The sequence below is a fragment of the Belonocnema kinseyi genome, chromosome 2 (genome assembly GCF_010883055.1).
Source record: "Belonocnema kinseyi isolate 2016_QV_RU_SX_M_011 chromosome 2, B_treatae_v1, whole genome shotgun sequence".
In the NCBI taxonomy this organism is placed as follows: Eukaryota; Metazoa; Arthropoda; class Insecta; order Hymenoptera; family Cynipidae; genus Belonocnema; species Belonocnema kinseyi.
The window spans coordinates 182,257,577-182,283,016 of record NC_046658.1 but is presented as its reverse complement, the minus strand read 5'-3'; the positions used below and the strand labels follow the sequence as shown (position 1 = coordinate 182,283,016).

Here is a 25,440-nt window from a genome sequence, read left to right as displayed (position 1 = left end):
TCTTTGTTATTTTTTTTTTTTAGTTGAAAATTGACCTATTATGTTAGAAATTTTTCTGTTTTGGTAGAAAATACCATTATTTATTTAAAAGTCCATTTTTTTAAGATTCCTCTTATTTGTCAGAAACTTTTTACATTATTTAAAACTTTTAAGTATTTTGTTAAAAATTCATTTTTTTAATTTGGCTTAAACATTAATTTTTTGTACCGAAAATATTAATATTATATTTGTCGTCGAATTTCTTTTTCTTTTACTTGAGAATGCATCTTTTTGGTTTAAAACTAGTGTTTTTTTTGGTAAAAAATTCAACTACTTGGTTAAAAATGCATTTTTTGTTGTTTTTAAAGATTCGTTATTCGGCACAGAAACTTATTCCTTTGGTTAAAACTTTTTTTCTTTTTAGTTTAATATTAGTTTTTTTACCGAAAATGTAACAATTCCATTTTTACTTAAAACTTAAACTTTTTTCTTAAAAATTCATTAACTTTGGTGAAAACTTGACTTTTCACTTCAAAAATCTAACTATTTTAGTAGAAAATAAACATTTATGGCTTGAACAGTCAATTGATCAATTGATTTCCTTGATTGAAAACTTATCCTTTTAATAAAAAATACAACTGATTGGGTCTAAATTAATCTGGCTTGTTTAAGGATTTAAAAAATTAATAGAAAAATAAACTATTTGATTGAAAATCAACTTTTTTGTTGTTGAAAATCAACTATTTACATGAAAATTGGTCTTTTTGGAAGAAAATTAACTTTTTTGTTGAAAAGTCATATTTTTAGGTTACAAAATTATACTGTTTTGTGGATAATTCATTTTTTTGGGTTGGAAATTCAACAATAATTTTCTTGAAAAATGATCTGCTTTGTTGCAAATTTTGTTTCTTATAAAAAATTATTCTTCTTGCTGGAAAAATCACTCTTTCGCTTAAAAACGTAACTAAATGGTTAAAAATATATCTTTTTAGTTGAAAATTCAACTAGTTAGATAAAAGTTGAACTAGTTTGTTAAAAATTCATATTTTTCAAGATTCTCCACCTTGGTTAAAAATTTAACTTTCTGTTACTTTTTTTTAAATAAAAATAAACTTTTTTACCTGGAAATTTTTCTATTTCATTTTAGTTATTTTTTTATCCTGTATAAGTTGAAAATTCAACAGTTTGGTAAAAGACTCATGTATTTTTTTTCAATTTGTCTTTTTGGTTAGAAAATTAATCTTATTCGTTGAAAATTTAATATATATTTCAACTTGAAAGCATCGGAATTTAAAGGGTTTCATGTAGATTTTAATATGGTATTTACATTTTTTTTAAAGAAAGTAGTTTATGGACGATATTTAATCTAAATAGATTGGCTCAGAATCCAATACAAAAAAAATATTTTTTAAAACTTTTTCAGATGATTCCAAGTGGAGCTTTCTCCGAACTGCCCCTTCTGCAAAGTGCAGAAATACAGGAAAATCAGATTGAAGAAATAGCTAGCAACGCTTTCATCAACGTGCCTCATCTGCTTTTCCTAAATCTGAGCAATAATCTTTTGCCAGGTTTGGATCAAATGGGTCTGGACAGTTTGAGGTCCTTGGAAGTTCTGGATTTGAGTAGCAATCGAATATCAAAAGTTTCGAGTGAGAGTTTGGCGGCTATGGAATGGCTAGTAGAGTTGAAGGTGAGTGCGAAGTCATTATTATTGTTTTTTTCCAATTAAAAATATTTTTAAGTTATTCCGAAGGTTTTTCATCATGATTTTAGGCTATTTTTAAACCTTTCAGGAATTCTCAAAAGCTTTAAAAAGTTTCAAGGGATTTTTAAACATTTTAGAGGATGTTGAAGAATTAAAAATATTTTAGGGTATTAAAAAAAATCCGAGGAAGTTTAAGCATGGAGTCATTAATATCCTAATTTTTCATTTCAATAATTTCAAGGCATTGCAAAGGTTTTTTAAAAATATTTTCAGGAATTGTTAAAACATCCAAGAAACTTTTAAGAGCTTTATAAATTTGCAAGTGATTTAAAAAGATTTAAACAGATGGCAAAGGGTTTTTAATATTTTAGGATATTCTCAAACAATCCCAGGCGATTTAAAAATATTTAAAATTTTGTAGTCAATTTCCAAGGATTTTAATCATTTTAAGGGACTTGAAAAGAATTTCATGGGATCTGAAAGAATTTCCTAGAATTTTCGAAAATATGGAATATGGGTCTGAAGAGTTTAAAATCCTTGGAAATTTTGTATTTGAGTAGCAATCGAATATCAAAAGTTTCGAGTGAATATTTGGTGGTTATGCAATGCCTAGTAGAGTTGAATGTGAGTGCGAGGTAATTAGTATCGTAATTTTTAATTTCAATAATTTTTAGGTATTCCAAAGATTTTAGGGCTTTTTAAACATCAAGGGATTCTCAAAAGCTTAACATGATTTCAAGGGATTTTTAAAAATTTTAGAGGATTATGAAGAATTTGAAATATTTTAGGTTAATTAAAACAAATCTAAGGGAATTTAGGGTATTGTGGGTATTTAGGGTATTGTTAAAACATCCAAGAAATTTGCAAGAGCTTTAAAAATGTTCAAAGGATTTTAAAATAGTTTAGGGTATTTAAAAATAATCCCAGGCAATTTCAAGAGATTTTTAATTTTTTAAGAAATTTCCTAGGATTTAAATCATTTAAAGGGATTTAAAAAAAATTTCATGGTGAGTTCGAGGTCTTTAATATCGTTTTTCCAATTTCAATCATTTGAAGGTATTCCAAAGGTTGTTCTTCAAAATGTTGGGGTATTTTTTAAACTTCCAAGAAATTTTCAAAAGCTTTTTAGAAGTTCCAAGGGATTTTCAAACATTTTAAAGGATTACCCAAAGATTTGAAAAATAATTTTTTCAATTCAAACGCTCCTTCGACCGATGATTATCAATATAACAAATAAGTGATTTATTATGTCTTACGGTCCACATATGACATAAAATAATTTTAGTCAAAAAATCAAGTTTGAACTCAATGGTTATTTTATTGATAAAAACTCCTTTCAAAGTCCTCCTTACAAGTTTCGATACAACATGCGTACCTTTATCAAAGGTCTTAAAATCTGAATGAAATAATATTATAAAATTAGTGAGAGTATATATACAAAATACATATAATTAGGAATAATTTAAAATTATATGTACATTTTAATTATACTATCACTAATTTTTAAATGTTGTTTTATCAAGATTTAAAGACCTTTGATAAAGGTACGCATGTTGTACCGAAACTTGCAAGGAGGATTTTGAAAGGAGTAAGACATAATAAATCACCAAATTTATATTTTAGAGGATGTTGAAGACTTTAAATATTGTAGGGTCTTTGATAAAAATCCAAAGCAATTTGAACGCGGAAGGTGAGCGCGGGGTAATTCATGCTCTACTGCTTAAAAAAATCATTTTAAGGTATTCCAAAGGTTTTAAAAAAAGACTTTAGGTATTATTAAAACATCTAAGAAATTTTCAAGAGCTTTAAAAATTTTCCAGGGATTTAAAAATATTTTAGTCGATTTCAAAGGATGTTGAATATTTTAGGATATTTAAAAAAAATCCAAAGCAATCGCAAAAGGTTTTAAGATTTTTAAGGAATTTCGAAGGATTTTAATGATTTACAGGAATTGAAACTAAATTTGGTAGGGTTTGAAAAAATTGCTTAGAATTTGGATTTGAGTAGAAATCAATTATCAAAAGTCGGCTACAAATTGGCTAGTGGAATTGAATGTGGGCACAGGGTCATTAATGTCCTACTTTTTTATTTCAATAATTTTAATCCAAGGCAATTTCAAACGATTTATAATTCTTGAGGAATTTCCAAGGATTTTAGTAATTTTAAGGGATTCAAGAAGAGTTTCAAGATGTTTACAAAATTTTCTAGAATGTTTGAAAATATGGAATATGGGCCTGAACAATTTGAGATCCTTGGGAGTTTTGGATTTGAGTAGCAATCGAATATCAAAAGTTTTAAATAAGAGTTTGCAAACTATAGAATGGCTAGTATAGTTGAATGTGAGCGCGAGGTCATTAATATCCTCCTTTTTTATTTGACCAATTTCATGGTAATCTAATGAATTAAAAAAAAAATATTGTAGGGTATTGTTAAAACTTCCAAGGAATTTTTAAGAGCTTTACAAAGTTTCATAGGGTTTCAAAAGGTTTCAGTGGATTTCAAAGTGTTTTAAATATTTTTGGGGTTTTAAAAAGAATGTAAGGAGAGAAAATTAAAAGAATTCCAAACTTTTCAAAGCTCTAGAAAATTCCTTGGATGTTTCAACAATACCCTAAAATCTTTTTTAAACCCCATTAGGAATAACTTGAAATTACGTGAACAAGAAAGTAGGATGTTCTTGACCTCGCGCTCACCTTTAACTCAATAGTGATTCCAGGACAATTTCAAAAGATTAAAATTTTTTTAGCGAATTTCCAAGGATTTGAATGATTTTCAATTTTGTGTTTAATTTCATGGGGTATGAAAGAATTTCCCAGAATTTCGAAAAATAAGGAATATGGAATCTCGACAGTTTTAGGTCCTTGGAAGTTTTGGATTTGAGTAGCAATCGAATATCAAAAAATTCGAGTGAAACTTTGGCCGCTATTTAATGGCTATTAGAGTTGTACGTGAGCGCGAGGTCATTAATATCTTAATTCGTAATTTCAATAATTTGGAGGTATTCCAAAGGTTTTTCTTTAAGATTTTATGATCTTTTTTAAACGTCCAAGGAATTCTTAAAAGCTTTAAAAAGTTTTAAGGGATTTCAAAACATTTCAAAGGACTTAAAAGGATTTTAACTATTTTAAGGTACATATTTTAAAAGAATCCAAGGTATTTTCAAAAAATTTAAACATTTTTTAAGGATTTCAAAAGGTTTTAGTATATTTCAATGAATGTATAATATTTGAAGGTATTTTAAAAGTATCCAGGGCATTTTTAAAAGGTTTAGGAATTTTCACGAAACTTTCAAAGATTTGAATTATATTGAGGAACTCAACAAGAATTTTATGGAATTTGAAAGAATTTCCTAAAATTTAGGAAAATATGGAATATGGGCCTGGACAGTTTCAAGCCTTTGAAAGTTTTGGATTTGAGTAGTAGTCGAATATTAAAATTTTCGAATAAGCGTTTAAAAACTATGGAATGGCTAGTGGAGTTGAAGGTGAGCGCGAGGTCATTCATATCCTACTTTTTTATTCAAATAATTGCAAGCTATTTCATTTTTTTTTAATTTTAGGGTATTGTTAAATTATCCAAGGAATTTTTAAGAGTTTTAAAAAGTTTTATAGGATTTCAAAAGAGTTCAGTTGATTTCAAAGGATTTTAAATATCTTAGGATATCTTTAAAGAATCTAAGGAGAGAAAATTAAGAATTCAAAACTTTTTAAAGCTCCTAAAAAAATTCTTGGATTTTCAACAATATCTCAAAATCATGAAAACAGATTTAGACTGCCTTGAAATTATTTTATTAAAAAAGTGGAATATTAATGGCCTCGCGCTCACCTTTAAATTCACTTGCTGTTCCATAGCAATTTCAAAAGATTAACATTTTTTAAACGAATTTCCAAGGATTTGAATGATTTTCAAATTTTTTTTTAATTTCATGGGGTTTGAAAGAATTTCCTAAAATTTCCGAAAATATGGAATCTGGATAGTTTTAGGTCCTTGGAAGTTTTGGATTTGAGTAGCAATCAAATATCAAAAGTTTCGAGTGAGACTTTGGCAGCTATAGAATGGCTAGTTGAATTGAAGGTGAGCGCGAGGTCATTAATGTGCTATTTTTTTATTTCAATCATTTTAAGGTATTCAAAAGGTTTTTGAAACATATTTTAGGGTATTTTTAAAGTATCCAAGGTATTTTTAAGAGCTTTGAAAAGTTCTATGGGATTTAAAAAGATTTCTGTAGATTTCAAAAGATTTTAAATATATTAAGGTATTTTAAAAGAATCAAAGACAAGAAAATTAAACAAATAAAAAATTTTAGAATACCTTGACCATAATAATTTCAAAAGATTTAAACAATTTAAAGAAATTTCTAACGATTTAAATGATTCTAAGGGATTTAAAAAGAATTACATAGGGTTTAAAAGAATTTTCTAGACTGTTGAAAAATATAGACTATGGGCCTGATCAGGTTAAGATCCTTGGACGTTTTGGATTTGACTAGCAATTGAAAATCAATAATTTCAAGGTGTTCCAAAGTTTTTTTAAAAAAAGATTTTACTGTATTTTTTAAATATACAAGGAATTTCCAAGAGCTTTAAAATGTTTTATGAGATTTCAATAGATTTGAGTGGATTTTAAATATTTTACGTTTTTTTAAAGATTCCAAAATTTTCTAAAGCCCTTTAAAACTCCTTCAATATTTCATCAATACCCTAAAATCTTTTTTAAAAACCTTTGGAACATTTTGCAATTATTGAAATGAAACAGTAGGACATTATTGACCTCGCACTCACCTTCAACTTCACCAGCCATTCCAAAGCTATTTTTAAAGATTTTGAAATTTTTTAAGGATTTACAAGGATTTGAATGATCTTAAGGGATTTAATATGGGACTGTTTGGATTTGAGCAGCAATAGAATATCTAAAGTTTCGAGTGATACTTTGGCAGCTATAGAGTGGCTATTTGAGTTGAAGGTGAGAGCGGGGTCATTAAATTTGTACTTTCTCATAGAGAGTGAAATTACTCTGTTACGAGCGAATCCTCTTGTTACGCTCAGGACATAGATGCATAATTATTCCTAGAGCACTAGGCATATGCTTTGCATATTATTTACATCTTTTATCCAATTTGCGATTTATTTTCCAGATGGACAACAATCGTATCTGTGCGATTCAAGGCTCTCCCTTCGATGATATGCCGAGGCTTCGAGTTCTCAGCTTGCGAAATAACCGGATGGCTTCGGTTTCCGAAGGAGCATTCAAGAGGCTCAGATCTAATATCGCCGTTCTCGATATCGACGGTGAGATCTTTGAATTGTTTTTTTTTCTAATAAAAAATTCATTAACGGATGCATTTCATCAGTAGGGTATCAATACTGGACATCAATTGATTCATTACTTAATAAATTGAAATATATTACAACTTAGAGGAAAATTCAGCAGAAATTCCATGTTGTAGACCACAAGCACGAAATAGTAGAATTTTCAACGACACGGATTAATTGACGATAGGGTGGTTCAAAATGATTTTTTCCTTATTTCTATACATATCGTCCGGAAATTTGTTCGTAAACTTGTTTGTTTTTGTACATTTTATTCAGAATCGTCAATATTAGGCGATTCGAGTAGCAAATAAACATTTATTTTCACAATTAGCCATAGAATATGAAAATTACGACTTTTTTAAAAATTGTACACTTTTTTCAATTTGCAATTAGAGTGAGGTAATAATTCATTATTGTTAAAAACATAATTATTTAAACAATGCTTATTGCTGATAATATTCTTTTGAAATAATGCTAGAAAACTGCAGTTTTTACAAAAATTTTACACTTTTTGTCAAATTTTTAATTAGAGTAAGGTAAATAATTAATTAAAGTTAACAAAATTAATTCTTTAAACAATTCATTATTGTTCCTAACGATTTCATCTTAGAATAGAGAGAGGATATCGTGTTTTGTTTAGTGTAACGTGAACGTGAGTGATTCATATCGAGAGATTGGCGGTCGATCTATGTATTCATGAATTTGTATAACACGAAAGGTCTTTTGACCTATGTGTATGTGCTTGCCGGTTGATTCATTCTGTTTGTTCGTGACCACGCCTAAGCATGGTATGGAGTATATAACATGAATCTTAATTAACCGAATATAAATTGTTTAATTGTTATTTCCGTGCTTTATGTTGTTCCGTTTAACTCCACAGCACACCTGCTCACAGGTTATGGGCCCAGATAACTGGAATTAGTGTTAAACTGCAAAAACACGTGAAATTGTGCGGACAAAGTTTCTTTTTGAGGTTATAGCGTGTTGCGTCATTTAGTGAAATCCGAGCAAAATGAGTGCGCCTACTTTTTCGCGAATCGAAACCTTAAATAAAGAGAACTACGATAAATGGAAAATGCAAATCGAAGCATTACTAATTAAAAACGATGCATGGAGCTACGTAAACGGCGGAATACCGATACGTGACCGTTGCTATAGTGCTACAGTGGAATAATGCAGATAGCAAAGCAAAATCCGATCTTATTTTGTCGATTCATCTCTCTGAATTAAAGCAAGTGAAAGGGTGCAGAACATCTCGCAAAGTGTGGTTAAAGCTGGAAGCTATATACCAATTGAAAGGGCCAGCTCGAAAAGCTACCCTGTTAAAACAGCTTTTACTTCAGCGAATGGAAGACGGCGACGATGTATTCGAACATGGAACAAAAATTTTTTGACGCGATCGACAAATTAAGCGAAATGGAGGTTACCATAAACGAAGAATAGCAAGCAATCATGCTCTTGTATAGTCTCCCACCTAGTTTCGAAAATTTCAGGTGCAAAGAAGAATTCAAATTTCGATGGCATAGATGCGGGAAAATCGGCCATAAAAACTCCGACTGCAAGTACAAACGTGAAAGTAGCCGACCTTCGGTGAAGAATGCCGAAGATGTAGTTCTGTGTGCGGTGGAATGCTACGCAGACGCACACGAGCATGAAGCTCTACGCGCGGTAAGTGACACGTGTGGCCGAAAGTGGTGTATCGACAGCGGCGCAACATCGCATTTATGCAACGAAATACGCGAGTTCGTGGAAATAGGCAATTCGAAACGTGGAAAATTGAACTTAGCGAGTAGTGACTCTACTGAAATCGCAGCGAAGGGAACAGTATTGTTTAACACGGAAGTTGACGGGAAGGTCAAGAACGTAAATCTAACGAACGCGCTATACGTCCCTGACCTGCGAGCGAACAGATATTCGACGCGCTCGTAACAAAAACAATAAACATACAACTTACACCACTCTGAAAGTCTTGTACACTATACACGTGAAACCGCACTTATTGGAAACTTTCACTTTTAGATAGCGGTTTTTAATTTTAACAGCCTTGCCTTTATTCACAAACTATCAATTGTTCAATCATTATTTATTTATATTTGACTCGCGTTCACATCGGCGGCCATATTTTTTTAAAGTGCGGTTGGCACGCCACGCTCGGGAAGTTTTGAACTATACGTGAGTGTGATTTTGTACAGGTGTGTGTGTGCGTACTTCTAGCAACAGAAAAGTGTCCATTTTCAGTTCCACTAGTTTGGTCTCCTTATGTCTATTCTCCATGGAAGTGTTATTCACCAGACATCACGCCACCGTTACCGGAAATGATGGAATCATAAAAAACGATAGCCGATCGCGCCGGAGACTTATACTACGTACGCGCGATTAGGCAGGAATCGTGTAGAAAGATTTCGGAAAGATCGTGTGACGCGGAAAGGTATAGATCTCGGAAAAAGTGAAAGCAAATTGCAATGTGAAACTTGTCTACGCGGAAAAATGACGAGAACCCCTTTTCCAAAGAAATCGAAAAGAAAAATGGAAATTTTGGACATAGTTCACAGTGATCTCTGCGGTCCCATGCGAGTTGAATCCAAGGGTAAAGCGAAATACTTCATGATATTCATCTATAACAAATCCAGGTGGTGCGTTTTCTTAGGACAGAAAGCGAAGCTTTTAAAGGTTTTTAAAGCGCTTGTAGAAAATCAAAAGGGAAGAAAAATCAAGTGTCTACAATCTGACAACGGAACCGAGTATCTTTCCAATGAATTCTACGAGTTTCTAAGTAAAGACGGTATTAAAAGAAGACTCACAGTCGCCTACAACCCCGAACAAAACGGAACAGCTGAGAGGAAGAATAGGACTCTCTTGGAAATGGCTAGGTGTCTAGTCATCCAATCAAGTTTGCCTTAATTTTTTTGGGCTAAAGCAGTGTCGACTGCGCATTATATTCGAAATAGAAATCCAACGAAGAGCCTGGAAAGCTTGAAGAACGTGGGAAGGAAGGAATTTTCCTCGGTTACTCAGCTGAATCAAAAGGGTATAGGGTATGGATCCCTAAGGAAAATAAAATTGAAAATACGCGTGACGTCAAGTTTTTAAAATCATCACTAGACCCTTGGGAAAATAGCTATGAGGATTTTCTTCCGGAAAATTCTGAATGGAAGGACGACGTGAATCTTCCTGATACAGTCAACATCGATAATAAACCACCTGAGAATCATCCGATTGACGTTCCTCTCATTGACGATGACGGAGAGGATGGAAGGACCGAGGGGGAGGAGATCGAGACCGACGGAGACGTAGATGCAGCTATGCAGCTATACATGTGCAAGTTCCTTCCTTAGATGTGTTGACTAATAAAATAATTTAAGAAAAAAGGATGAATAAAGGCAAAATTAAGGAAATAAGAAACGCAAAGTAAGAAATTAAAGATAATTATCATTCAATTTCTTATTTTACGTTTCTCATTTACTTAATTTTGCTTTTATTTTAGTATTTTAAGTAGAAAAAGATCATTACGAGACGAGTTAGGATGTGCATACGTATGAATTTTTATTTTTTCTAAAGCAGAGTTGACCTGTGATATACAGTTTTTTAAATATGTTATAACCACACCAGTTTGCGTTTTCAAGAAATCCTTTTCATTGAATTTGAATTTGAAGAAGCTTTTGTAGCAGAAATACCTGCGAAGCAAGCAATATCTGGTCCAGATGGCGAGGACTGGCTTCAAGCAATGGCTGAAGAAGTGAGATCAATCCTAAAAAATGAAACTTGGCTACTCGTGGAACGTCCTGGAAGTAAAAACGTCATCAGAAGCCGAATAGTTTTCAGAGACAAATATAAACCAGACGGATCACTGGATAGAGAAAAGCTCGTATTGTGACATGAGGCTTTGCTCAACAACCGGGAATACACTTCAATGAAACGTTCGCAACTGTAGCTCGCTTGAGTTCAATTCGTCTGCTAGTCGCCCTCGCAGCAAATTATAGCATGAAGATCAAGCAGCTGGATGTTACAACGGCGTATCTGAATGGTGTGATCAAGGGAAAAAAAATTTATGGAAACACTGAAATATCTGAAAGAAGCCTTGGAAACTACCGTCCATATGGAAAGCAGTTGCAGTAAAATAAGGATCAAAGCCGAAAGGATGCTGCAGGAATTGGAAACTGGAGACAAGGCATGTTTATTAAAAAAATCCATATATGATCAACGCCAGGCCGGAAGAAGCTGGCACGAAATGATGAGGAAATTCGGAGCGATGCCAACTAACGCAGATCCTTGCGTATACTATATAGGACAAGGCGAAGACACGCTTCTGATCGTCGTGTACGTGGACGACATTCTGGTCTTCTCCCGAAATAAAGATAAGATTCTAAAATTAAAGCAATACCTCTCACAAGAATTCGAGATCAAAGATCTCGGCGAGCCGAAATACTGTCTTGGAATTAAATTTGCACGAGACGGGAATCATATTGCAATGCACCAAATGGGATACATTAGAGATGTATTGGAACGCTTTGGAATGACAGATTCGAAACCTGTCAGTACTCCTATGGATGTGAATGTAGAATTGACGAAATGAGACCAGGATCCGGAAGTCGAAGAGAGGAAGCTGCCTTTTAGAGAATTGGTGGGTGCAATTATGTACTTAGCTGTTGCAACGAGACCTGACATAGCACATGCTGTTAGTGCACTAAGCCAGTTTAAGACCTGTTACGGAGAAATTCACTGGACAGCAGCAAAGCGTGTGTTGCGCTATCTGAAAGGATCAGCTGAACTAGGGCTGATATTTAAACCAAGATCGGAATCTCTAAAAGGATATGTCGATGCCGATTGGGCCAGCTGTTCAATAGATAGGCGTTCGTACACAGGATACATTTTTAATCTCGGAAATTGCGCCATTTCTTGGGATTCCAAAAAACAAAGAACTGTCGCCTTGTCATCAACAGAAGCCGAATACATGGGATTAGTTTAACTCTACAGCACACCTGCTCACATATCGCATTTTTTAAAACAATTATCCACTTTTTGTCCAATTTTTAATTAGTGTAAAGTAATTGACTCTTTAAAATTAACAAAATAAATTATTTAAACAATTTATTATTACTTTAAATAATACTCTCTTTGAATAATATTAGAAACTTACGGTTTTATCTGCAATATTCAACGTTTTGTACACTTTTTACTCAGAATAAGGTAATAATCAATGAAATTTAGCAAACATAATTTTTTTAACTAATTAATATTGTTTATAACTATATTCTTCTATAGTGATGTTAGATAGTTGCCATTGTTTCTGATTTTTTTTAGTTTCTGTCAACTTTTCACTTTATTAGTGATGTAATCAATAATATAAGTTCACAAACATTATTGTTTAAACAATTTATTATTGAACATAATTATCTTTTCTTACCTAATTGCAAGAAAGCCGCGGTTTTTTCTGGACTTTTTAACTATTTGACAAAAGTTAATAATTTATCCAAGTTAGAAATAAATAAGAAATAATAAGATTAATTAAATAAAAATGCTCTCAGTAGCTACTTCAAGGGAAATTTACATTTAATATGATCCATATAATAAACTTAAAGAATAATTTAAACATCTGTTTTTTTCAGAAAAATATATCTACAAATGAGAAAGAGATTGCTTGAAATATGATTCTAATGGTGATTTATTATTTGTTCGTAACTAAAAACGCAAATCAAAGTTAAAATTTAAAACAAAAACCGCAACTTTCTAGCGCTTGTCTAAGAGAGGATAGTTATTAACAATAATAAATTCTTTGAACAATTATTTTTGTTAACTAGCATTAATTGTTACCGCACTAAATGAAAAGTGAACAAAAAGTTGAAAATTTCGCAAAAACCGCAACTATTTGGCATGAATATAGAGTATAGATATTATTATAAAAAATAATAATTTGTTTTAAGCATTTATTTTTGCTGAAATCAACAAATTGTTGTCTCATAATAAAAATAATTCCAGTGAATTTTTGGACCACCCTAATTTAAAATCAAGAATATTACTTTTTTTCTAAAAAGAAATCAGATTTGTAGTCAGATATATGAGTTTTCAACTATATAGTTGGATCTTTTACTAAAAGAAAATCAATTTTCAAACCAAAAAGGGAATCGTTAAATTTTAAATTGAAAAAATTAATTTTCAAAAATAAAAAATTAATATTTAACATAGCATTAGATCCTTAACTAAACCAAATTAATTTTATAACAAACAGTTGTATTTTCAACCAAAAATATTAATTTTTCACCAAAAAAGCAGAATTTTCAATTAGAGTTCGATTTTCAACCGCCAAGATTAATTTTCTCCCAAGATCTTCCACTAAATATTTGGATTTTCAAATCAAAAGTTTGACGTTAAAACAATTAGTTAAATTTTGAAATAGAAAATATTAATTTTAGATGCAAAATGTAATAGTTGATATTTTCATCAACAAAATTTTTCTAATTTTATATCAAAGACAGTTAAATTCAACAAAAATGACGAATTTCAAACAAAGTGGATGAATCCTTAACCAAAAGAGATAAATTTTCTACCCAACTGTTGAATTTTCTAAGACTACGAATTCTGTAAAAAATAAAGAGAGAACATTTAATAAAAAATGTTGCTTTTTCAAGCCAAAAACACCAGTTTTAACAAATTAAGAAATTTTCAAACAAAAAATTGAACTTTTAACTAAAAATATACTTTGTTAACAAAAAATGAAATAGTTATATTTTTAGTTCAAAAACTGAATTTCCAAATAAAAAATGAAATTTCAACAAAATAGTTACATTTTTAACTAAATTTCTCGACTTACAAAATATCAGGAAGGCTTCGGTATCGACGATGAGATATTTTGAATTACTTTTCTGTGATTAATTATTATTTCTTGATATGCAGGAAAATATTGTTTCCTTGACGGCGAATGTGAAAACAAGATTTATTAATTGATGCATTTTATCAGCAGGATATCAATCCTTGACTTTAATATTCATTAATTTTTTAATTTTTCAATGAAAGAGCAATAAAAAAAGGTAAATTATAAAAATATTCAACTAAAACCATTAAATTTCCACTCAAATATTAATTGTCTACCTGAAAAGACGAATTTTCAAACAAATAAATGAATTTTTGAACAATACAGCTCAATTATCTACTAAAAGAAATGACTGCCAAACAAAAATGTAATATTTAAATTTACAGTTAAAAAATTTAATTTTCATTTAAAAAATGAATTTTAAACCAAACAGTTCCATTTTTAACCTAATTGTTGAATTTTCAAACAAAAGAGACGAAAATTGTAGAAAACGTTGGAATTTATTACAAAAAATTCATTTTCAACAAAGAAAGATATTTTTTCTATAAAAAAGATGAATTTTTGAGCTAGAAGGACATATTTTCTATCCGAAAAGATGAATGTTTACCAGAAAGGTTGAATTTTCAACAAAACAATTGAATTATCAACAAAATAGTAGAATTTGTAAACAAGAAAGATAATATTTTCACTTATTTTGTCTACTACACTCAACGACAAAAGGTATTTTCAGTTAAGAAAGATGACATTTCTAACAAATAGTTGAATTTAAAAAAAAAGATGATTTTTTTAGAAAACAGTTTAATTTTTTACTGAAATTTATTTTTTAACCAAGAAAGATGATATTTCTACTAAAAAGATTAATCTTCTATTTTTATCCAACGAAATAAATTTGTAACTAAAATCATGAATCTTCAAGCAAAAAATAAAATGTTTACCAAGGAGTTCAACCAAGTTGTTAACCAAAAAATAGGAATTCTCAACAAAAAAATGTAATAGTTAACCAGGAAAGATTTTAATTTGAAATAAAAAGCAGTTGAATTTCACCCCAAAATTGCAAATTTTCAAAAAATTTTGGTGTTTTTTTGTTGAATGTTCATTTGAAAATTGATCTCTTTTCATAAAAATGTTACCTTTGTTTAGTTAAAAAAGGAACTGTTTAGTTAAAAATAAATCTGTTTTGGTTGAAGATTCAACTATTTCCTTAACAATTTTTTTTGTTGAATTTATTTCAATTCTCATTTGAAAATTTCATCTTTTTTGGTAGGAATTTCATCTCTTTCTGGTTAAACATTAATTTGTTTTGATTGAGGATTAAACTGCTCTTATTTAGTCTTTAATCGTTAAGGTCACTATTATATTTTTCGTTGAAAATTCGGCTTTTTAATTTGTTTAGTCATCTAATTTGGTAAAAATAAAATATCAATTATTACATTTTTCGTTGAGAAATCATTTTTTTGTTTTTGAAAATTCAACAACTTGGATTAAATGGGACCTACTTTATTATTTTTTTTACTTTATTATTTTTTACTATTATCATTTTTTGGTTGAAGATTCATCATTTCAGTTAAAAAATCATATTTTTAGTAAACAATTTCGTTTGAAAATTAATTTTTCAAACTAAAAATATAACAATTCCATTTCAAATATAAGGAGGAAAAAGAGGGTTAAGTCAAAAAGGGGATGAATTGTGACTTTTGTCATTATACCACGGGTGAGAGATGGTTGCAACCCTCGCTTCGAAATGGCAATAGCGCGCAAGTACTCAGTCGAGTATATTGTGCAATATTGTGCATTCTAGTTGGAAACGTTTCAGGTAGCCCTTACTATTTACGTTTCCAAGGTACCGATTTAGTAACAAGGCCAGTGCGAGACAACTTTCAAGAATGTTATTAAATGGGGCTTGAAGTGTAATTTAAAACAGAATAGAAGTGTTATGTCCTTCTATGTTTTCTCAGTTAAAAAAATCATAAAGAAAGTTTAGCAACTAAGATGAACCATGTGATATTTTCAGTACCCTGGGATAGGTTTTGCGTAGATAATGTGCTAAACTAAATTTCAATTATCTCAATTTTGGAACAGTATACCTCTTTCTAGTTGCTTAGATCATTAGATAATTAGAAAAATAAATATATTGTGCTGAAATTTTGAGAAATGGTTCAAAATATATAAGGGAACGTCTGTCAGGCCCATTTTAGTTTTTTGTTTTGTTCAAATGATCCAATTTTATTAATTCTTTTTCAGCCAGGGCTCTGAAGCCCTGTTCTCAATCACATTCCAAATCGAAAAGAAATAAAATTATACGTTTTAGGTTAAACAAAAACTCAAATAAGCCAAACAGACATTCCCTTCTAGGTTGGAACCCTTTCCCAAAATTTCAACACATAATTTACATTTTGAGGGTTTCGTAGATCCGCAGAGAAACACTTATACTTTTATAATTTCGTTCAGGTGTCCGTCTCTTCAGCCGCCGTACTTTTTTCCAAGAAAGAGAAGTACAAGAAGTGTTGTAGAAAGAGGGGAGGGTAAGTAGAGGAAATTAGGGACAATGAGGAGTGTATAAATAAGAAGGGGAAGTGAGGTGTGAGGATTTAGATGAGGAAGAAGTTAGTAAAGGGAGGGGAAGCAAATGTTGCAGTGTGGGGGAAAGTAAGGGGATATGCCTGAAGCGAAGGTAAGGAAAAATAAGGAAAGTAAGGAGAGGGAAATTAGGAAAATTGAGGAGAAACGAAGCAAAGGGAAGTATTGTACTTTAGGAGAAATAAGGGTAGAAGTATGAATTGCTGGTAAATAAGTAGAGGGTAGTTTTTTTTTTATAGAAGAGGAAATCTTGCATAATACACCCATCCTATCAATTTTCTACAGCATGTAGGCAATTCCTAGTATGGGTCGTGTCAGATTCTTACTGACTAAAACCCCTTCTCCCGCCAACCCATGCTCCCGGAATCCGCTTTCGCATTACTTCAGGAGCATGGTGATAAGGCCAATAAGCCGTACATCGGCTACATCTTGCTCGTCAGCTTGGACTTTTCTCTTTATTTCTTTGTTTTTGCATCTACTTGATACTCCCTTCAGGTCACGTGTCGTCCTCGCCAGAATAGACTATTGTTTATTCTAGGGCTCGCCGGCCTTCGACCCTGCTTGGAAATCTCTGATTCTGCGAACAAAAAAAATAATACAACTTATGGGGTTATTACAATCCTACTCAACCATCATTGTTGATCATTGCGCAGCCTCTCCCTTTCCTCTTTCTTTTTCTGTCGAAGGATCGACTCAACATAAGACCCCACCGACTCCCAGATTTCTTGGTTGCACAGCATAGTAGTTACTATGTTCTCAGGGGTGAACAAATGCCCAAAAACAGTCTCTAAGTCGTGCCTCTTATACGCCCATCTATCACTTTCATAAAATGTGTGCTCTACGTTATCGGTTTGCGTTGGGCAGTAATCACAGAACTTAATCTCCTTCCTATTCCGCAGATAAAGATATGCGTTAAAGTGCCCATGTCCCATGAGAAACTGGGTGAGGTGAGAATTCACCTCCCCATGCCTCCTCCCAAACCATGGGGCCACCTTCCTTATTAATAGTTGAGTCCATCTTCCTCTGGTTTCTGTACTCCAACATACTTGCCATTCTGCGATAGTACTGGCTCTCTCTTGAGCTCTAATTAATTGTCGATCTTGCTCCCGTTCACTTCGCTTATACACTCTTTTTTTCCTCTCCATAGCGAGAAGATAGATCGGTATGAGACCCGCCACAACCATTGCTGCCGGAGCTGAAACCGTACGATTCGCACTTACTATACGCAAAGTACAACGTCGCTGCACCGAAACCATTCGTTTTCCATACTTTTGTACCTTCAGGGCATCCGCCCAAATCTCCGAACCACACAACATAATTGAATGAGCTAGACTCATGAGAGTTTTCCTCTTGCTTTCTCGGGGGCCTTTAATGTTAGACATTAGCCTGGAAAGCTTCGCTATCATTACGCTGGCTTTGTCGGCTGCTTTCTGAATATGTGACCACTGCGTAAGTTTCTTGTCGATATAAAATCCTAGATATCGGGTCGCTGGTACAGCCACAACAGTTTCTCCTGCTATCTCAAACCTTACTAGATCCCCATAATGTCTCTGTCTAGTCAAGACCACAAATTCCGTCTTACTGGCAGCTAATGAAAGACCATGTTCTTCCAGCCAATTGTTAACAAGACCGGTAACATATGCTACTCTTATTTGAGCTTGTTCTGTACTTCTTGCCAATATCATAGTCGCAAGGTCGTCTGCAAAGCCAATCAGTTCGACCCACTTGGGTAGAACGATTTTCAGCACACCGTTATAAATCACGTTCCATAAATCAGGTCCAAGTGCAGACCCCTGTACCACACCTGCAGTGACCTTCCTACTCTGCTGGCCCACTGTGGTCTCATACAACAGCATCCTGTCGTCAAGTTAATAACCCTTCGCAGATACGCCGGCACCCCGAATCGATGCTCAAGTGCATCCAGGATATCAACCCACCTCGCTGAGTTGAAGGCGTTCTTCACATCGAGGGTGACCAGTACACAGCAGCTCCTAGTTCTGTGATTACCCTGCCAAGCTCTTTGAGTCATTGTTATGACCTCTTTACTTGCACCAATTGTCGAGTAGTTTATGCGAAACCCATGCTAATTCTCAGACAATCCACCTGATTTTTCTATGGCATTTCGTAAACGAGCACGTAGTAGCTTCTCGAAGATTTTCCCTGCATTGTCCAGCATACATAACGGTCTAAATGACGAGGGGGTGATGGGTGGGCCCTAACCCTTGTCCAGCAGAAACAACCTCTGCATCTTCCATCTTTTTGCAAAAATGCCAGCCACTAGACATACATTGAACATATTGAGTAAAACTGATGGGTTTTCACCCAGGGAAGAGCCCTACCCTTGTCCAGCAGAAACAACCTCTGCATCTTCCATCTTTTTGCAAAAATGCCAGCCACTAGACATACATTGAACATATTGAGTAAAACTGATGGGTACTTACCCAGGGAAGAGACAGCAATATGCAATTCATCGTTGGTGAAAAGTTGGACATCTGCTTCGATCACCAGCAGCGGAGCGCGAACTCTTACCGGATGCTCCGGAAAGAGATCATCGACGAATGCCTTCATGGATACTTGATCCCTTAGAGGAACTGACAGCCGAGATCCAAGGCAGCATGAGACAATATTGTATCCGCGACCCCAGACGTCCCTGTTTACTTCCTCCAGAAGCATAGCCCATCCTTGCCTCTTGCTGATTTTTATGGTCTTCGTTAGTGCTTTCTTGGCCGTCACGTAATTTGCCTCAGTCACATTACCAACGCCACGTCGTCGCTTACGTTGCGTCTTCCTGTGCATCGCCAATGCCTGTCTGCGAAGATCAGCAATTTCGTTGTTTCACCAATAGTTTTTCTCGTTTGGTCTGTGTCTCGACCTTTTGGACATCGAAAGATCGCATCCCTTCTTGATCAGGCTCATAGTCTTTTCAACCAAACTTTCAGCCATTTGCCTTGTTGCTTTTATGGGGCACAAAGCCTCACCAGTCAGATCATTCGCTCTAGCCAACGTTTCAAGAACTGCCGAGCGATTTAGCTTTGCCACGTTCCACCCATAGGTCTTTGCGGAGCCAGTTTGTTTCCTTCTTCTCTCAGAGTTCGACCCAATCCAGAACTTTGTGAACTGATGGTCGCTCCCTGTGAGATACCTACGTATCACCGTTGAGACACTCGCAGATGCCAAAGTGATATCAATTATTGGGCCTCGACACCCACTACGTCTGAACGTTGGGACCGTGCCCACATTCAGGATAATTAAATCCAGGCGAGCTACCATCTCCAACACCAAACTGCCTCTATTGCAGGACCAAGTCATGCCCCATTCCAGCGCCTTCGAATTAAAATCCCCAGCTATTAAAACTTCTCCATCCATCTCTCGGACGCAATCTTCCAGTCCTGATAGTTTTCTGGAAAACTCATCGATGCCCTCATTGGGTAAGAGGTAAACGCTCACAAAGGTGGTGTCACCACTCTGAACCCATATGTATCCCTCGCGCTTGAAAACATCAACCACTGGAAATATGGATGAATTTTTGATCCATATCACTGCTGAGTTCGTTTTATCCGGGTACCAATTGTTCTCGCTCATCCCGCAATACTGTTCAGAGGCGAGTCTGCTCCTACCCATATTGTCCTGTATGATGACCGCCATCACAGCTTACCTCGCGAATACTCCTTGTACACTTGGCATCTATAGGACCCCGCCACATGTTCTGTACCTTCGTCACTACCCATGCGCTCAGCGCATAGATAGCAATGAAGTTTCTCAATGCATGCCAGGGATAGATGCCCCTCTTTTCCACAATTTCAGCAAGCTGCTTTTCTGTCCTTTCCTTGACAGGAGGCAGCTATATGCACAAAGCCATGGCACTGAAAGCACCGTGTAACTGAGGCCCTACGACGAACCCGGCAACTAACCCACCCAATTCGGATGTGGCCTGATTCTTCAATTTTCTTTACAATGTTCTCATCACAGTCAATAAAGGCCATCCTGGTTCCCCATTGGCTTACTTTCGACAAAACTACTTTCAGATCGCTACCTTTTTCAGACTTAAGAAGCTTGTCAATGGCCTCCATAACCTCTTCTTCGTCAGCTGTAGCGTCCAAGTCTCTAAAATCCAACGTGACCCTCGGTACTAGCTGGCGTACTTCACCATCCTCCCCCACAGCGTCTTTTAAGGCATCGCTATATCTAGCTAGTAGTTAAATCTAATCTAATCTAAATCTAGCTAGTAGAGGGTAGTTAGGGAAATTGAGGGGAAATTCAGGAAATAAAAATTAGTGGGGATTGAGGATAGGGGGAAGTAGATAAGGAAAGAGTTGGGATAGGGAAGGGAAGCGCAGTTTAAATTGTGGGAAGAAGAAGTAGGAGTGGGGAAGTAGTGGAGCGAAAGTAATTGGTCACGTGATACTCTGATGCATGCCCAACTCGAGGTGAAGAGTTGTGGATAATTGGAAATTTTATCATTCGTAGGAAATCCATTGTCATGTTCCTGCGGAATGCTTTGGTTACGAGGGTGGTTGCAACAAGCTTCTGCAGAAGGACCAAGATGTGCTGATGGATCATTGTTTAAAGAAATTAGATTATCTCGTCAGGATTGTCAACGAGAAAGACACCAAGATCCTATTCATCCCGGCTGCGAGGCTGAAATGATTGAAGATTCGCCATTATCTGTAACATCTTCTTGTAAGTTCCGGACTTCACTTTCTTTCCCTTATTCTCCATTTTCCCCTTTTTTAAATAATTTATATTTTTTTCCTGTTTTCAAGAATAGGGCAATAATTCAAAAACTATGTAATACTACCAGGAATTTTTTTTAATGCTTCAAAACATTTAAAATTAGGGACATTATTTTACAAGCAAAGCATCTGAATTTACACTTTACACTTTACACTTTTTCCCCTATTTCTCTCTTTTCACCTCACCCAATAAAAAATGTACTTATTTTTTATTCGAAGTCCATTCTTTTTAATGGAAAAGTCTACTATTATGATGAAAATCCCTTTTTTTGTTGTTTAATGATTAAGTTTTTTAATCGAAATTTAACTATTCCATTTTGGTTGCGAATTGATCGTTTTTAGTTGAAAATTCAAATATTCAATTTTTATTGGGAATGGATCTTTATGGGTTAAAAATTCAATCACTTGGTTGAAAGTTGAACTACTGTATAAAAAATTCGTTTTATTGGTTGAAGATTTAACCAATTTGTTGAAAATTCTTTTTTCTGTTGTTTTTGCTTTTGAATTAATTTTTTTAACTGCAAATTGAAATATTCCATTTTTAAACGAAAATTGATCATTTTTAGTTGAAAAATAATCTAGGTTGGTTCAAAATGTATGTATTTTCTTATAAATTTGTTGTCTTTTCTGTTTGAAAAATAATCTTTTTTATTGAAATAATAATCTATTTGGTTAAAAATTTATGTATTCTGTTATAGATTCGTCTTTTCTGTTTGAATAATAATCTATTTAGACTGAAAATTCAACTAGCTGGTTCGAAGTTATACTAGGTTGTTGAAAAATCTTTTTATTGGTTGAAAATTAAAATATTTGGTTAACAATTCATTTTTTTTTCTTTTGAGAATTAATTTTTTAAAACTTTATATCATTGTTAGTTGCAAGACAATCTGTTTTAGTTGAAAAGGTAGTATTTACTTTTAAATTCGTCTTGTCTGGATGAAAAACAATCTTTTTAGTTCAAAATTCAAATACTTGGTCAAAAGTTGAACTACTTTGTTAACAAATAATTTCTTTTGTCGAAGATTAAACTATTTTGCTGAAAATTCTTTTTTTATCTTGTTTGAGAAATAATTCCTTTGGATGAAAATTTAATATTTCATTTATAGAAAAAAACTTATAATATATTAGTTGTAAATTCAACTATTAGGTAGAAAATTGGCGTATTTTGTTGCAAATTCGTCTTTTCTGATAAAAAATAATAATTTGCGTTGATTGAAAGTTGGACTACTTCGTAAACATTAATTTGACCATTTTTTTAATATTAATTTTTCTTGATTGCGAGTTAACTTTTTTATTAAATATTCATCTTTTTAGTTTTAAAATGCAAATGTAATCCAAAGAATTATATTTTTAACTTGAAAACTGAACTCTTTTGGAAAATTCGTCTTTTTAGGTTGAAAATTCAACAAGTTTTTTCAAAATGCAACATATTACGACTTGCAATCTTAGAATTACGTTACTTATACATTAATTTAATTTAAACAAATTTATCCACTCATTTTCGTGAAAAATCAGGCTATTTTCCCCATTTTCAGAGTATTCTGGCCTGTGAAGTGTAAGGTGCAAATACACACACATATACGTATCGATAGATTAAAATTTACGATGACCTGCAATGTTTTTTCAAGGTCAACTTTTTAAAAAATAAAAACAACCCCCTTTTTACATCGGCTGACGATAAAGCGGGAAATTTTACATTCAAACATGTATCCAGGTCACCGGTACAATGCAACCTTGAAGGTGCCTATAAGGTCATTGAATCTTAAACAAGGTGTGCATTCATCTGTGTCAAGGTCAAATTAGACCTATGAACTAACTACATATTCAAACGTAAGATGTACAGTTCTATCCATTTCTGTTGTAAAAAGGGGGCTTTTAATGGGAAATATTAACCTTGAAATGACCTTGGAGCTTATCAACAAGGTCATGATTAGGGTCACTACTGAATACGCCTTGTTAATTTTACGTTCGAATATGCACTCAGGTCATAGGTTCAATTTGACCTTGACCCAGAGAATGCACAAATTGTTAAAACTTAAATTATCTTAGATAGACCTTCAAGGTTACAATGTACCTATGACCTGGGTACATATTTGAATGTGAAATTTCCCGCTCTATCGATTGCAGATGCAAAAAAGGGGGTTTTAATTTTTCTTTAAGCTGACCTTTAAAAAAGTTTGAAGGTCACCGTTGGGATATAAAATAAAATATTTTACCTGGGGAAATATTCAGCCGTTCCTGGACTTTTTTGACGCCCTTTATAATAGGTTAGAAAATAAATGTCAAAATTAAAAACTTTTTCAGTGTACGGGCAACCTGAGAAGCCCTGGATGAACATAAAACACCAAAATGGTCCAGCAAACTCTGCTGATCTGGATTACTACTACAACGACTACGTGGACTACGGTCCCCAAAATTCGACCAATCTTCTCCCAACTGCTTATCCTCCCACCCTCTCACCAATCGTCGTACCACCATCCCCCCCTCCAGAAATAATCCAAACAACTCCTCCTCCCAAATTGTCGAATTTGAAGAACAACACGATTCCCCAAAAGAAAACCCCTTCAATTCCACCCTCGCCAAGTAGTTCAGGCTTCACATTCTTCGGCGTTCCTTTACCAAGTTTGAACTTCAACCTCTGGGGCAATTCCGGAAGGAAAGCTGACAGAAAAGATGATTCAGGACGACCTGGAAGAGGTCGTTACCGAACTTTTCCACCTACAGAACCGGAAATTCACAGAGGAGGATTTGTACCAATTCCCCAAGGAGAGGGAGGTTTTGTTCCCATAGTCGATCCACGGATTGTCAGTGAAAAAAGAGAAAAAAATATTACCACCCTGACTTTGAAGACTCCTAAGAATCGGGAAAATACGACGATTGTTAGATCTCGTGAAGAAATAAAGCGAGTCAAACACACGAATTTTACGGTAGAAAAGATCGAGAGGACCTCTCTGAATAAACGACCAGATAGAGAAGAATTGTCTACAGCTTCGACTGTGAGGAATGAGCCAACATTTTTGCCAACCCCTGCGAATTTTCAGAAGACTTCTGGTACTTTTTTGAAACCGGCTGTGATTGTGGTGGAGGAGCCTAATCAGGAGGCTGATGAAATTTCAGTTTCGACGGATATTTATGATGGGGAGAGTTCGGAGATGGAAGATTTTAAAAGTGATCATCAAAGTGAAGTTGCGAGTAGAATTATTTGGACTACAATAAAACCGTCTTTGGAAACGGTTCAGAATGATATGAAGGAAAGGGTAACGGCGACGATGGAGGTCCATGCCTTGAATAAAAAAAAAACTTCTGGGCCAAAGGTGGACAGGAAAGACACGCCGATTGTGGAGACTACTACTATTTCTTCTCAAAAAATCATTCTTGGTAAGAAATTTCAATAGAAAGCAATTTTTCTATTCAATTTTAATATTCATTAATTGAAAAATGAAATTCAGAATAAATTTGAATTTATATTCCCTTTTAGGGTTTGGAAATTGAAAAAAAAAAACGAGAATCCAACGATCTATATCTAATCTAAATCTAAATACCCTTTTATCTTTTTTTCTCTCGTTTTTATTTTTAAATTATGAAAAACAAATATTTACGAAAAATCTAGATTTTTATAATGTCTTTTTAATACAATTTTAAAAAATCTGTCTTCTTTAATTTTAAATATTTTTTATTTTTGGGAAATAATTCTGTTCTTAAAATTTTACTATTAAACTATAATTTTAAAAAACACACAATTTTGCAAGAAATAGCAAATAATACAAATAGTAAACAAATAATTCCCGATTCCGACAATAAGAAGTCTGGGAAAATTTAAAATAATTTACATAGGTTTTATTTTAAAAGATTGATTTTAAACTTTGAAGGTTTCAAAATACGTCGAAAAAGTTTCTGAAATATTGTAAGACAATTTTTTTATTTTTTGCAAAATTAAAATAACTGTTAGGATTATTTCAAAAAATATCTGAAAATTTTAGAGTTTAAAAAAATTCACAAATAATTAAAAATTTGGACACATTTGAGCAAATTTTAAACCAAACATTAAAAATATTTTAAACAAAAAAATGATAGACGCTTTGTGAGCATTTTCCAAGAATTCAGTAAAATAGAAAAATTTCTAGGAAAATTTTAAATGGTTGTTTACTTTAAGAAATTAATTTTAACAGGAAATTAGAAGAGATATATAAATATTTCCAAATTATTTCCTAAAATTCCGAAAAAAAGAATGTACAGTCTGTCAAGTTAAAGCGTGGGTGGCTTTACTCGCAGTCGGTAAGGTGTATCGACATGATTTTGGTGTCAAAATATTAAGAAGAGCTCCCT

General features: G+C 33.3%; 1 protein-coding gene across 1 annotated transcript in view; it reads left to right on the top strand.

Moving 5' to 3' along the window:
- Positions 1-25,440, top strand: part of LOC117167328 (protein artichoke) — a 48,120-nt gene that overhangs the window by 19,000 nt on the left and 3,680 nt on the right. Inside the window, exons 5-8 of the mRNA XM_033352181.1 lie at positions 1,403-1,669; positions 6,819-6,972; positions 20,849-21,061; positions 23,419-24,492. Of these exons, the coding sequence (XP_033208072.1) occupies positions 1,403-1,669; positions 6,819-6,972; positions 20,849-21,061; positions 23,419-24,492 (1,708 nt within the window). The remainder of the gene's footprint in view (positions 1-1,402; positions 1,670-6,818; positions 6,973-20,848; positions 21,062-23,418; positions 24,493-25,440) is intronic.